This window comes from Geospiza fortis, unplaced genomic scaffold (assembly GCF_000277835.1).
Source record: "Geospiza fortis unplaced genomic scaffold, GeoFor_1.0 scaffold452, whole genome shotgun sequence".
In the NCBI taxonomy this organism is placed as follows: Eukaryota; Metazoa; Chordata; class Aves; order Passeriformes; family Thraupidae; genus Geospiza; species Geospiza fortis.
This window is the reverse complement of record NW_005054369.1, coordinates 2,086,777-2,101,340: the sequence shown is the minus strand read 5'-3', so window position 1 is coordinate 2,101,340 and position 14,564 is coordinate 2,086,777. Positions and strand designations below refer to the sequence as shown.

General features: G+C 44.8%; 1 protein-coding gene across 1 annotated transcript in view; it reads left to right on the top strand.

The window, feature by feature from the left end:
- The window catches only part of ADAM12 (ADAM metallopeptidase domain 12), a 165,308-nt gene that overhangs the window by 124,919 nt on the left and 25,825 nt on the right, over positions 1 to 14,564 (top strand). Inside the window, 1 exon segment of the mRNA XM_031059893.1 lies at positions 9,114 to 9,291. Coding sequence (XP_030915753.1) covers positions 9,114 to 9,291 — 178 coding nt within the window.

Genomic DNA, 14,564 nt, shown 5'->3' with positions numbered 1-14,564 from the left:
CTCCAGCACTGGTTTGGACCATTTGTCTTTATTTGCTCGTCACATGCTGAGGATGTTGTGTTTTGTGTGACAAAATTTAAACTCGGGGCACTCTGCTTGTGTTCCTTATCCAGATTTTCCTTCACTGCTGGGAGCTGCTGGCAGGCACAGGGTGTCTGCATCCTGCCTTTCCTTAGCCTGGGACCAGACCTGACCTGGCCTTTTCATCCCTCCCTCTGCTCTGCCTTGCTTTCTGACTTCTCCTGCAGTCAGCATTGGATTAGCCTCAAATTCTAAGCAGTAGATCGTGAAACCTGAACTCTCAGCAATCCAGCAAATTTTTATTAATGAGGTAGTGGTCTAAAAGGAAACAGAGCAAAAGATGAGCCAGAGGCAAATTCAAACTGATTCCAGCTCCTTGCCTTGGCTGTCTGGTTTCCAACAGGAAGAACAGTTGTCTGAGTTCAATTCCCATGGAGCTTTTGCAATGCAGATAACTCCAGCACAGAGTCAGGATCCTGTCAGGGCTGATAAATTGGTTTAGTGTTGCTTCACCCCCAGAACACAAAGGAAAGTCACAACAGGCCTCTCCTCCAAGAAAAAAACTTCTCTGACCATCTATTTGTCAAAGGGAAAGTAACTGCTAATAATGTTTTATTTGGCAGTTTTGTGACTGCCACAACAGTCTATACTGTATAAAGCCATTAAGTGTTGTTGCCTTGCAGAATGGATTTTTGGGAACCATCCAGGCATTTGTTCTGCCCTGAAGCCCCCCATTCAGAGTCGTAAATCTGCCTTTTTGAATATTCCAGGTAGTTAAAATTGCGCCTTCTGTGTAATGGGAGAGGCCAAGCCTCAGCTGGGGCTGTGTCAGTCCAGTCTGGGCACCCGAAGGGAGATTGCTGGGATTCATTCTGGGAATCTGCACTGTCCCCAGGGGAAAATTAAAACCAGCTTAAGGCATTTGTGTGCAAAGCTTAAACACTTCCTTGGAAAGGCTTTCCTTCCAATAAGCCTGGAAATTCCATTGTAGCACAACAAGGCTCCAAGCAGACATCAATTAAATGAACACCAGCGTGAGATATTCCAGTTATTTATTGGAAGGGTTAGCAGCCACCACATAGTGAGGGTGACAAAAGCTGCAGGAGAAATCTGGGCTTGTTCTGCAGTCACTGACCATGAACTCAGACAGAAGAGCTTTGATATTATCTCTAACTACGTGGCCCAATTCTGTGCTCTACTTTATCGATGCTCCAGGGATTAAAACTCTAAAAGAGGAGCAAGGGAGTGAAAAATAGGCTAGAAAAATAAGTGTGGGTTGTCAGACATCCTCTACCTTTTGAAGCAAACTTCCTGTTTAAATGCTTTATCTGTAGATAAAACCCCTTTACATTTTTAGCTAAATCCTTCCAAATCACCTGAAAAAGATGTGCCCCATCAGCTCTGGGATTGATGTCTTGGTCAAAGATATCAGACTGATCTCTTGTGCTGCTTCCAAGAGCCCAAAGGCTCCTGCAGCTTCTCCCCTCCTCCTAATTTTCCCAATTTGCTGTTTGCAAATCTTTAGGTTTGAAACAATCTGCAGGTACCTTTAACTCCCCCTTTATTGTGCTGGTTGGGTCAAAAACTGCATTTGTACCTCTCTCCCTCCAAAGTACTTAGAAATTAAGACATTGTTTAAATAATGGATTAAAAAGCCCTCCCATATTATGGCACTTGTCTAATTAATAGATTAAAAAGTCCTTCCACATTTTGGCACTTGTCTAATTTGAAACAATTGCTACTAAAACGTGAGGTGTAGGAAATAACCTGTAGTGACAGAACTTGATACATGAAGGGATCTGTAGTATTTGAACACCTATTTCAATATCAAAGAAAACTGGATTTTATCTCCTGCTTGACACCTAATTCTGTGAAGTTCTTTATGCTTACTAATTCATTAACATACTTGCTGTACAGAAGAGCTGGAGTGTCAAAAAATGTCATCTCCTAGCAAATTCACTTTTATTCCGGTAGGCTCATCTCTCTCAGGAGCCCATAAAAAGTTGTTTTCAAAAGCTGGAGAGCAGTAATAAAGTCTAGAAGGTTAAAACCAAGGGGATGCTTTTGAGTGCAAAAGAATTACGTCAATTAGATCAGGACTTAAGAGGAGGCTGGAAAATTGTCACAGTTCCTTGAAATCAACACCTCCCTGGATCTAGAAACATTTATGTTCCTTGAGTTTCTGCCTTCTAGAGGTTTTTTCTTGGGTTTCTCCCTCTAGTGCTGCCATTTTTCCATGGAAAAATCAGTTACACCTGTATTACCAAAACCAATCCTTTCTCTATTCTTTAATTTAATTTTCCCCCCTTGTTTTTATGTTTTTATCTAAAACTGGGATATGCAACAGAAAATTGACATATTTCTGTGTCAGGCATTTTCTAGAGTCTGAACGAGGGTGAACTCAAATTCCCATCTCCATACTCCAGTAAAAGGGTCTGCATTGCTCATCCCCTCCAGCTGAGAGCCAAAATTCAGGAATTTTGGAGATTAAGGAGAGTAAATATTCATCTTTTTGGATCGCAAAGGGTCCTTGGGTCAAGACAGACACAATGTCACTGTGGTGGTCAGTTCAGACAAGGTGTTGTCATGGAAAATGTTGGAAATTCAGGTCTTGGACCAGGGAAACTTCTGACTCAGCAGCCCTCTTGTCTTCAAGCACCTTCATGCTCCTAAAAAGCACAGCTGATGCCAGAGCTTTTTCCAGGTATGGCCCCTCAGGTTTGGGTCTTCAGGAATTCTGGGCAAAGTTCAGTCCCAGTTTTCTGCACCTTTGGAAATTAGCTAGCCAACACTTGTTTCCATAAGCATGCTCCAAAAAAAAAAAAATGTCCCTTTTAAAATTAATATAATCTCCAATTATCATGTTACCTCAGGGAGGGAGGTCTGGTGGTACTTAACAGAGCTCTTTGGGGCTCTTGTGCATTTTAATTGAGTGAATAATTGTAAAACACTTCAGGGTCTTTTGGTAAAAGGCTCTGTATAAACATTGCCATAATGCTGAATAATCAGGCTGTGCTGTGAACTGGAAGAAATGAACCCTATAAATAGATGTGTTGAACCCTATAAATAGATGTGCATATACATATAGTGTCTCTGTGTGTGTGTACACCAACATTTGGGACAGAACAACCCAGTTCCTTTAGAAAAATCCTGCAGCTCTTGCATAATAAAAAGTGAGATTGGAAAGTGATAATCATAATAATCAAAATGTTTTCAAGATATGGTAAGCCTGTGGTTTGTCCTGCTGTGCAATGGATAGAGAATTCCCAAAATCACAGTGTTACCCCTTGAGTGGCTGGGACACACAAATCTGTGGTGTTTTATGGTGGAGGAGCTCAGGGGAGGTGGACCTGAGGTTCTGAGGTGTGGACAAGACAGGATTTGGAGGAACCAAAGGAGTTCCAGCTTTCCTGAGGTGCTGCTGCAATGCAGCTGGAGGGGTTTGGGTCTCCTGCAGCTCAGGGCAGTGTCCCTCCAGGCACATTGCAGATGGAGCAGTGGCACACAAATCTGTGGTGTTTTATGGTGGAGGAGCTCAGGGGAGGTGGACCTGAGGTTCTGAGGTGTGGACAAGACAGGATTTGGAGGAACCAAAGGAGTTCCAGCTTTCCTGAGGTGCTGCTGCAATGCAGCTGGAGGGGTTTGGGTCTCCTGCAGCTCAGGGCAGTGTCCCTCCAGGCACATTGCAGATGGAGCAGTGGGGAGGGCGGGAATGGGAACATCCCAGCAGCCTGAGCAGGGGAAGGACAGCAATGGGAACATCCCAGCCTGAGCAGGGGAAGGATAGGAATGGGAACAACCCAGCAGCCTGGGGAGGGCAGGAATGGGAACATCCCAGCCTGAGCAGGGGAAGGACAGGAATGGGAACATCCCAGCCTGAGCAGCGGAAAGCCAGCAACGGGAAACATCCCAGCCTGAGCAGGGGAAGGATAGGAATGGGAACATCCCAGCCTGAGCAGGGGAAGGATAGGAATGGGAACATCCCAGCCTGAGCAGGGGAAAGACAGGAATGGGAACATCCCAGCCTGAGCAGGGGAAGGACAGCAATGGGAACATCCCAACAGCCTGGGGAAGGCAGGAATGGGAACAACCCGGCCTGAGCAGGAAGAGGACAGCAATGGGAACATCCCAGCCTGAGCAGGGGAAAGACAGGAATGGGAACATCCCAGCCTGAGCAGGGGAAAGACAGGAATGGGAACATCCCAGCCTGAGCAGTGGAAGGACGAGAATGGGAACATCCCAGCCTGAGCAGTGGAAGGACAGCAATGGGAACAACCCAGCAGCCTGGGGAGGGCAGGAATGGGAACATCCCAGCCTGAGCAGGGGAAGGACAGCAATGGGAACATCCCAGCCTGAGCAGCGATCACACATCTGCTGTGACCTGCACGGATCAGCAGCCACTGCCTCTCTCCTCAGTGCTCTGCCTGTCTCATCTCCTGAGCCTGTAATTTTCTGGGGCAGTGGCTCAGTTCCTGTGCTTGTACTCTCCTGTCGTTCAGCCCCTGAGGAAGGGGAATTCCTCTGGAATGGAGATGACGGAGATGAGCTTTTATATTTCATGGGAAAAAGAAAGGAAAAGAAGCCTGTGCTGGGCAATGAGGTGCTGGTACAAAGAATCCTCTCTTCTTAAATGGGACTTGACAGAGTGCTGATGCCACTTCACTTAGTCAATGGAAGGAGCCATCTAATACAGGCTAAATGCAGAACTGCCTAAAGGAACCTGGCATTTGGAGGGCTGGAGTGCTTGAAATATAAATGAATGGGACAAGCCCAGGCTCTGTTTCCCAAGGAATCGATTACCGGGGATCCTCTGACAACTGTGAAGGTCTTATTTGCAGGAGCAGGCAGAGCTATTTTTGTTGGAAACCGGGATATTTGTTGCTGGGGATTAAACACATCTTTTAAGCACCAAGGAGACACCAAGGAATGCTGTGGATTGGAGAGGGGCAGAAAGACTGAAGTGATTTTCCTTGCTGTAAAGCCACTGAGGAGACTGATGGTAGTGCTGGGAACAATTTGAGTTCTGTAGAGTTGCACCCACAGCCAGAACAGTTCGATAAAATGATCCATTGTGTATTAAATCTACAGATTCAGACAGGGTAAAAAATGCATGGGACACAGTATTTTGGAATAAGAGTGAGGCTGGACTGAAGTGTCCTTTCTCTTTCCAGCTGTAAAAAGGAATAAGGACAGAAAATGTCTTGAGTGGAGATGAATGGAGTATAGAGATTGCTGATGAATTTTTCACCTCTGGAATGTTCTCTCATGGCATTTATGAGCTGGTTTTCCAACAGAGTAAGTGTGTGAGCTACCACAGGAAGCACAAAGGTCTCTGTTTAGGCATCACTGAAATCTTGGAGACAGGTCAAGGGCTGACTTCACTGGGGAGACCCCATTTCCTTCTCTCCCCTAAGGCAGCTCCTTCCAGGGGAGACCAGAAGCCTCTTTACAGGGCAGTGGCAGGAAGCTCCTGCATTTGTTCAGAGGATGAATTCCTTTCACATCTCTATTCCTTCAGCATTTTTCACAAGCTCCAGATCCACTCAAACATTGGTTTGAGCACTGCTGACATCTGATATCTGTGACTTCCCTTCCCATCCCATCTGCCAGGCATTTCATTCTTCTGATGAAACAGCTCTAAAATTGCAAAGACAGACAAAATGCAGCCTAAAATCACAACAATCAAGTGCTGTGGCTGTTACATGGAGCTTTATTGATCAAGAAAAGACTGGTTGTGTATCAGAATATCACATTAAAGATCAATCAAGTTTCCAATTAAATACCAATTGGCACCAATTGATGTGGGATCATCTCTTGCATGGTGTGGTTACCCTGAAGTTTCTCTGTTTCCACCAGCTGGGTTTATTTCTGGGTTTTTACTGCTTTATTTGGGGATTACTTGGTAAAGAAGAAGCATTTCAGGAAATGTCATCATGTGCCATGTGCTGCACTGATGTCAGCTGAGGAAACCAGTGTCAGGAGCAGGAAAAGCCAGGAGCTGGATGGATCTCTGGGTTCAGAATAGGAAACAGCTTGAAGTTCCTTTGGGGGGGAAACATAAAGCTCATTCATCAGCCATGACACAGTTCCACCTCTGGCCCAGAGAGAGGACTCTGCCCTCCTGCTGATGGACAGGCACACCTCACATCCATGCCAGTGATCCTGCGAATCCAGGGGTGCCAAGGAACTGCCCTGAAACTGTGACAGTTTTGCCTGGTGAGCTGTAATCATGATCTGTGTGTGGCTGAGAGGTGTCACATGAAAATCTGCACTGACTGTGCTCCTGAGTGGATTTCATTCCCTGAGAGGTGTGTGCCTCCTTGTCTCACCCCAGTGGATGTCAAACCTGTGCCACTGAAGTGCAGGATCTTGCCTGGATATTGCAGCGTTCATTTATTCACACGTTGATGTGAGGGCCCTGTCTGATCAAGCCCTCATCAGGATTTATCAGTCAGGTGTACCTGGGTTTCTTTGGTTTCTTTGGTTTTCCTGCTGTTTGGCAGGAATGTGCACCCATCTGCTTGTTCACAGTCACGTACACAGAATTTCGTGAGGTTTCTTCCCAGTCACACTCAGGGTAGGACAGAAGTTTGTGGTGCCCTGTTCAGAACATCTCCAATTGCTCAATATAAAATGGTCAGTAGTTTTCCAAGAGCCTTTATTTTCTGTTCCATTACTCCAAGTACCTTCCCTGGCCTCCCTTGGGGCCCAGCTAGCAGCCTGGCTCCTACCTCCTGCTATTCTGAAATTTCTTTATTTATCTTAGACTCTGTCCTTTTGCTGAAACATTGATATTTTCCAGCAATCAGCTTATTACATGGAGATGCCCATTAGCTTTCTGAAGTCATATGTCAGTGAAACTCAAAACTGTTTAGTTTAACTTGACAAGCCCTATAGTGATATTGGAAAATTATTTTCTTCTTCAGACTCATGTTTATGTTCTTTTCCAATGAGCTGGCTGTTTTATTGCAAAAGACACTGTAAAAGAGGTAATTTTAACTAGGCACAAAATATATTCTGTTCTGTAATGTATCCATAACCTTCTAAAACATCCTAATTAACTTCCTTATGTCAGCATAGGAAGCTCTATTGCATTTGTAGTTGCCAAACATTTCTTCCTTTTTAATAGAAATTATCCCTTTCTAAGGCCTAGGGGCATCATCTTTCCCAAAACAAGCTTTTCATCTGAGGATATCAGAAACACCAGGAGATTAATGGAAGTCTGAAGTTCAGCAGTGCAGAATTTCTGTCTGTTATCTTGTTTGTCTGCAAAGATAACAATCCTAATGACACGTGGGTGGCACAAAGCACTCAGTGAGCAAAGTGGAATGGCCAGGTTGGCTCCTGAGCTGCTGGAACGTGGAGTTTCTGCTGGACAAAGGTATCAGTCTGAGGGGAGAAGGTGTTTTACACCATGCTTGTGACACAGGTTCAGTGTAACTCAATGTGGACATGAGATATTTGGGGACATTGTTCCCTGTCGAGGTGGGGAGGCCCTGGCAGGGCTTGCCCAGAGAAGCTGTGGATGGAGCAGCCACAGGAAGTGTCCAAGGCCAGGCTGATGGGGCTTGGAGCACCCTGGGGTAGTGGAAGGTGCCCCTGGAGGTGAAATGAAATGGTCTCCAAGTCCTTTTCCTGCCCAAACTGTTCCATGGCTTTGGTTCCATGACATCTCAGCCCAGAGCAACCACAGCAGCCGTTAGGATGATACCTTGGGGTTTGAGTTGTTCTGTTCTGTTTGGGTGTGCAGCTTTAGCTTTATATTCAGTGTTACTGGGATCTTTTCACGGGGTGGTGGAGACAAAACAATCCTGCTCTAGCTGGAGACTCCAGGGCAATCTCTTCAAACTTCAGGCCCAAAGCACAAACAAGGTGAAAAGAGGAGGGCAGGCAGGCAAGCAAGGAGGATGAAACTATGAAACGTCATCATTTGAAGCTGTTAATCGGACAGTTAACTCCTGTATTCAAATGGACTAAAACTTACGAAAATGTGAGATCTCGTGCCCAAGCTCTTTTGCTTCCACCTTGGAGCCGTCTGGGCACTGCCAGGGTGTGGCCTTTGAAGGCACCTCAATAAATCTCCACTTTATTCCTCTGAACTCCTCTGGCCTCTGCTCCAGTTCCTTCAGACATCAAGGACACCATGGCATCAGCCAGGCCCTGGTGTCACTTGGTCCCTCATCCATGAGGCAAACTGCAAACATTCATCAGCAGAAATGGAATTGAGTTCTGCCAGAGAAAAACAGCAATTACCTGCTGGCATTTGTGCTGCATGGGACTGTTTTGTTCTCACTGTGTCTGGGTGTTCTGCAAAAGGAGTGGGAGCTGCTGCATGCCTGCACAGCAGGGCCCACCCTACTCTCAGCGCTGGGAATTCCAAACAGGAATATTTTCAGCCTGCTGATTTAAAATTATTATTTAAATAATATGTTTCATATAATATAATGTAATTAATATAATATAATATAATATAAAAATTATTTACAGCCCTGTTGATTTAAAATAAAAACTGTCTTTGCTTTAATCATGCAGTTCCTAAGCTCAGCTTTGATGAATTGCAGAAGCAGGCTCTTAGCAAGTAACAGTGGGTTTTTTCTTTTATTCTTTTTTTTTTTTTTCTGAAAAGAGGAGGAAGTTTGCCATTCTGCAGAGCAAGATGAATGAATTTGCCATTTGAGGCTGAATTTTCCAAGAAGGATTAGGATCTTTTGCAGTCCTGCAAATGCAGGATACTACTTGCAAACCCAGCATTTCTTTAGGCTCATAATCATCGTTTGTATTATAACTCCCTAAGCAAAAGAAGGAGAAGGAATTTGAAATGTGAACACTTCCAATCCTTAACAGCAGCTACAAATTGAAGTGAAAAAGTGAAAATTCCCTTTCTCATAGTCAGAAATTATCATTATTATTATTATTAATGGGTTGAGCTCAATTTCACAGTGAACTGCTGTATCTCAATTCTGTGTGATAAAAAGTGAACACAATCTTCTGTTTGAGGCACAGATGTGCTAAAATGTCACTGGTGTGACAGGAGAGAGGTTTTCATCTGATATAACAACTTTCCTTTTTGTCTCCATGTGGGTTTTCTCCAGCTATCCATTCCCCATGGTCTTCAGCAGCTGCAGCAGAAAGGACCTGGAAAACAGCCTGGAGAAAGGAGTGGGGATGTGCCTCTTTAACCTGCCTGAGGTCAAGGAGTCCTTCGGTGGCCAGAAGTGTGGGAATGGCTACGTGGAGGATGGAGAGGAGTGTGACTGTGGGGAGCCTGAGGTAAGACAATGTGGGGGTGTTTGAGGGTCCCCAGGATGAGAATCTTGACTCCATGGTCCAGAAGGCTGATTTATTGTTTTGTGATATATATTATATTAAAAGAAAATGATATATTAGAACTATACTAAAGAGAGAGGAGACATCAGAAAGCCAGCAAAGAAATGAATGATAATAAAATTTTGTGACTGACCAGAGTCCTGACACAGCCGGACCATGATTGGTCATCAAGTAAAAACAATTCACATGCAACCAGTCAAAGATGCACCTGTTGGTAAACCATCTCCAGACCACATTCCACAGCCATCAGATTGTTTTTGTTTGCATTTCTTTTCTGAGGCTTCTCAGCTTCTCAGGAGAAAAACCCTGGCAAAGGGATTTTTCAGAAAATGTGTCAGTGACAAGACACCACCTGGGAAATGCTGCTCATGTCCTGCCTGCAGGGTTTTGGCAGTGGAGGGTTGCTTTGGTGGGTTTGGTATAAAACAGAACTCTGCCTTCTCTGCTTCTGTGCCATCAGCTCAAACCTCAGAGTCTCAGAAGGGCGGGAGCCTCGAGTGCATTCGAGTTGGTGAAGTTTAAGCAGGGCTTGGGTTAAGAATGTGCTCAGTTCATCCTTAGAGAGCAAACTCTGGCTTGTCCTGCAGCCTGGCCATGACCTCCTGTTCCTAGAAGTTCCTTTCAGCATTAGCTAATCAGCTAAACTCAAAGGAAGTTTGAGAACTTGGCTGGAATTTCTCAAGCAAACATGAGTTAATTGAAGGTTTGTTTCCATGAATGAGAAGCCACTCATATGGCTTCTCACTGACAGAATGAGAAGATAATTCTTATTGATGGAATATGGCTTTATATGTATATTTATATTTATATCTATAGGTGTATTTACATCTATATTCACATTTATATAATTTTATATTTATATTTAGTTATGTTCATATTTCTATTTATAAATTTTTATTTATATTTGTATTTATTTATATTTTTGTCAATATAGCCATAGAAACTGTGCAGTCATAGAATGCTTTGGGTTGGGGACCATAAAGATAATCTCATTTCCCCCTGCCATTTCACTTATTCACTATTCCAGGTTGCTCCAAGCCCTGTCCAACCTGGCCTTGGACACTCCCAGGGATCCAGGGGCAGCCACAGCTTCTCTGGGCACCCTGTGCCAGGGCCTCACTATCCATAAAAATAACATTATATAAATAGAAATATTAATATTGGCCAGGTATTTTTCATTGCAGCTTCAGTTTTTAGGTACAAGACCTTTCCCTCTTTCACTGCAGGATTTTTCTTTCCCTCTAGCCAATTACCTCCCAACAGAAATAGCTTTTACTGCCTCCCAAACAGATTTCTGCTGCTTCAAAGATTGTTCCATTTTAGTTTAGTGAATGTGTCAGAGGACTCCCCAGATCAGCAGGAGATAGGCAAAACCTGGGGTCAAATAATATCCGAGCTGGCATCCTTATCCCTTTTACATCCCCTCCTCATTGGCTTTATTGAACTTCTCTCTGATTATGTGAATTAAAGGCAGCAGCAGATTTGTTTCCTGTGATAAACAGGGACCTACAGACAAAAGAGATGGGGCAGTTAAAGCAGCAAGATATTGCTGCATCCTGCCTGTGGAGTGGATTGGGCTGGTCCAAGCCTTGAGGATTTCCTGACAGTTCCCTCACTCTTGAGGGTAACAGGGTTGGGGGAAGCAGCCTTATCTCCTTGTTTAAAGTCAATAGAGTGCAAGCAGCTTGCAAATGTCTTTGTAACCCTGTTATCTTTCTTGTTTTCATTTCTGAATGTCAGTGATACCTTTTCAAGTCAAAGCCACTTAATGTCAGCCAGCACTGCCTTGATTTGCCTCTTCTTTCTGTCTTTTTGCCTTTTTAGTTATATTGGAAAAAAATGCAGCTTGGGTGCAATTAAATTTACTGCTCTGACCTGAGTGGCTCCAGAAAACCTGTGTGATTGGTTACTAATTCACTGCCCAGTCATTTGTACCAGCTGAGTTCTGTCCATGGTGTTGCAGCATCTCAAGAATGAGTGATATTAGGATTAAATTCTTCTGTGAGGGTGGACAGTGGCACAGGGTGCCCAGAGCAGCTGTGGCTGCCCCTGGATCCCTGGCAATACCCAAGGCCAGGCTGGACATTGGGGCTGGGAGCACCTGGGACAGTGGGAGGTGTCCCTGCCCATGGCTGGGGTGGCACTGGATGATTTTTGGTCTCCTCAAACCCAAACCATTCTATGATTTTATGATCCTAGCAATTTCAGCCTATATGACCAAAAATGCCTGATGTGCTGCAGTGTCCGTGGAAGGAGGGTTAATGTAAATTATAGATAGAAAGATAAAAGAAAAAAGAGAAGTAAAAATCCTCAGTCCTTGAAAGATGAAAATATGTCTTTTATAACCAGCTGCAAGGAGGAACAGAAAACTACAAATTGCTAACTCAGAAGTCAGACAAATTACTTCCAAATGTAATTAGGAGCGAGTGCCCAAACTGCTGTGACATGCCAGGGACGAGTCAACACAGCTTTTGTGCCAGGAACTCTTGACTTCCAAAATCTTATCTTCCAAAATCTTGTCTTACAAATCCATCACAGAGCTCTGAAGGGCTCAGCAAGTGGATGGAAAGGGACAGGGCTGTCACTGCAGCCTGTGAGGGGTTCAGAGAGGCTTTGGGCCAAACCTTTCACCAAAGCTTCTCTGGGAGATTGAGCAGTTGTAAAGGAGAGAAAACTGCATGGGCAAAAATTGGGTGAAAAGATGAGAAGTACAAGGAGGTGTAAGTCACCCATTTCATGCAGTGGCAGGAGATCTGCTGTGCTGTATCCATGAGATGTGTCCTGGGACTACACAACTCAGCATTTTCATAAAGAGCCTGGGAAGAGGGATAGTCTTTAATTTGCTGATGATATTAGTTAGGCTGCTAGAGATGAAAACTGGCTGTGAAGGACTGCAGAGAAACCTTCTGAGGCAGCTGGAACAGGCTTTAAGGTGAGAAATGGGACTCACTGAGGAGTGATGCACATTCCAAAAACACAAAGAAGATGATGGACTCTGAGCTGACTCTGACCGTGGAGGAACAAGACTTCATATTGCAATAAATAGTCTCATGAAAATGTCAGCCCAGTGCTCAGGAGTGGTCTAAAAGGTAAATAGGCTGTTAGAGAGTACTAGGAGAGAAATAGGAAAACAAAACAAAGCACCCGCAGACCTCTATAAATCTGCTGCGCCTGAAACTGCTTGTGCAGGTTTTCCCTACCCCTCCCTGATCCCAGGGAGGATAAAGCAGAGTGAAAAAAGATTGAGAGAAAAGCAATAAGGTGGTTCAAAGTTTCCAAAGGGCTCTGGCTGGAAAAGAAGAAAATGAAGGGAAATGCAGCATAAGCTGATAAAATCGTGAGGGGAATGGAAAGGGTGAGAGAGGAGAGATCATCCTCCATGAGAAATGAGCAGATGAAGTTAGAAAATGGCAGGTTCCAAACAAGCAGAAGGAGCTGCTCTCCTGACTGTGTTGGTTACCTGTGAGTTCCTTTACTCCTTTACAGGTGCTTAAAATGCCCATGGAACCCAGGGAAAGGCAGGAGACTGGGAAGGTGTCAATGTCCTTCAACATCTGCTGGCTGCTCTCAGGGGGACACAGGGACAGAGGGGTTATGGGCTGACCCAGTGGGGTCTGTCCTGTGTTCTTAGAAAAGAGAGGGGGAAAACCAGGTGTCCTGTCCACAGGACAGAGCCTGACATCACGTAGGTGGTGCTGGAATTGTTCTGGGGTTGGGCTGCTCTGGTTCCTCTGAGGAGCCAGGAAGGCCACACTGAGAAACCTCCTCCCATCATTGCTGCTGTTATCAATCAATTAATAATAATAATAATAATAATAATAATAATAACAACAACAAACTCCAGCACAGCAGTACTTTCAGGTGGCAGCCTCCATCCTCCCAAAGCCTGGTGAGCCTTGCTTGTTTTTTCGCTTCTTCATGTTAAAATCATTCCTGACAATTTGATAGCCCAGGCACAAAAACTATTTACCAAGCTCATTCCCTACAATGAGCAATAAGTGAGGCAGCAATTGGAAATTTCAGAGGCTGCTGAAACACCACTCCAGGAGCTGTGTCTTTATCTGAGTCTGCCTGTGGAATGCTGCTGTGGGGCCAGAGGATGGGGTATTGCAGCTGACTGCTTCAAAATGACCTTAATGGGACTGACACTCCACCCTGCTTATCTCAGATTATTTCTGAGGTGAATTGATAAAACGTGCTTCTGTGCAGAGGAATGTTACTCCTGACATGAAGCAGCTGCACAGGAATATTTCCGTAGCCCGCTGCTTTCCGGTGATCAGAAACAGGAGCAGGAAGTTGTTCCTCTGCTTCCGAGCACAGTTGGCTCTGTACATCCAGGAAGATAGTACCTAAATAACAGTGAAATGCTGAGAATCCTTCTGGTTTGTGCTGGTGAGTCAGTTGGGAAGCTTTCAGAAGCCAGGGAAGTGACAAGAGCATCACTCTAACCCACTCATTCCTCCTGTGTTCCCTCTATTGTCAATGATCCCTTGCTAAGTCAAACAGACTTAACACAGCTGAAGAGCAATTTTATCTGCTCCTATTTCTGTGAGAGAGATGAGATTCCAGCTCAGCTGGTGTAACTTGCAGCTTGTGGGCATTATCTTGGAAAAACAAATCCATTCTTTTCTGAGGCTCCTTACGAGCTCGTTCTGACAATAAAGTTTGCAGGAGCCCACACACGGCACCATCTAATCCACAAGTGTGAAATTGGGATGTATCAGTGAGTGAGGCTGCAATTCATGCCCATTCCATATCTCACAGCTCTATTACTGGTGTGCTCAGATAAGGGATTACATGGAATTGTGTCGTTGTCTTCCTCTGTGGCAGCCCCAGCCTCCATCCAAACAGGAGCCTGGCCAGCAGCTAGCACAAAACAGAGCTGTGGTCGTGATGCTCAGCAACTGCAGCAGCTCCTGGATCCTCTCTGGAGGCACTGGAGTCATTCCACTGATTCCTGTGGAAATAAAACAGCCCAGTGCTCTATCGGGGTTGGTGTCAGCGTGCTTGGGTTGTTTGTGATATTTGGGATTAGATCCATAGCTGGAATAAACCAGCAGCTCCTCTGGTTTTACTACACTTGTTGGGCTTGTTGAATATGAGGGCAGACAAGGCTGTTTGGATCAGGTTGTCGAATTTCATGCATAATTCATGATTTCATGCCCAGCTTTTCTTGGCAGAGCTATAGGCAGCCTCTTGATTTACAGCTCATGGTG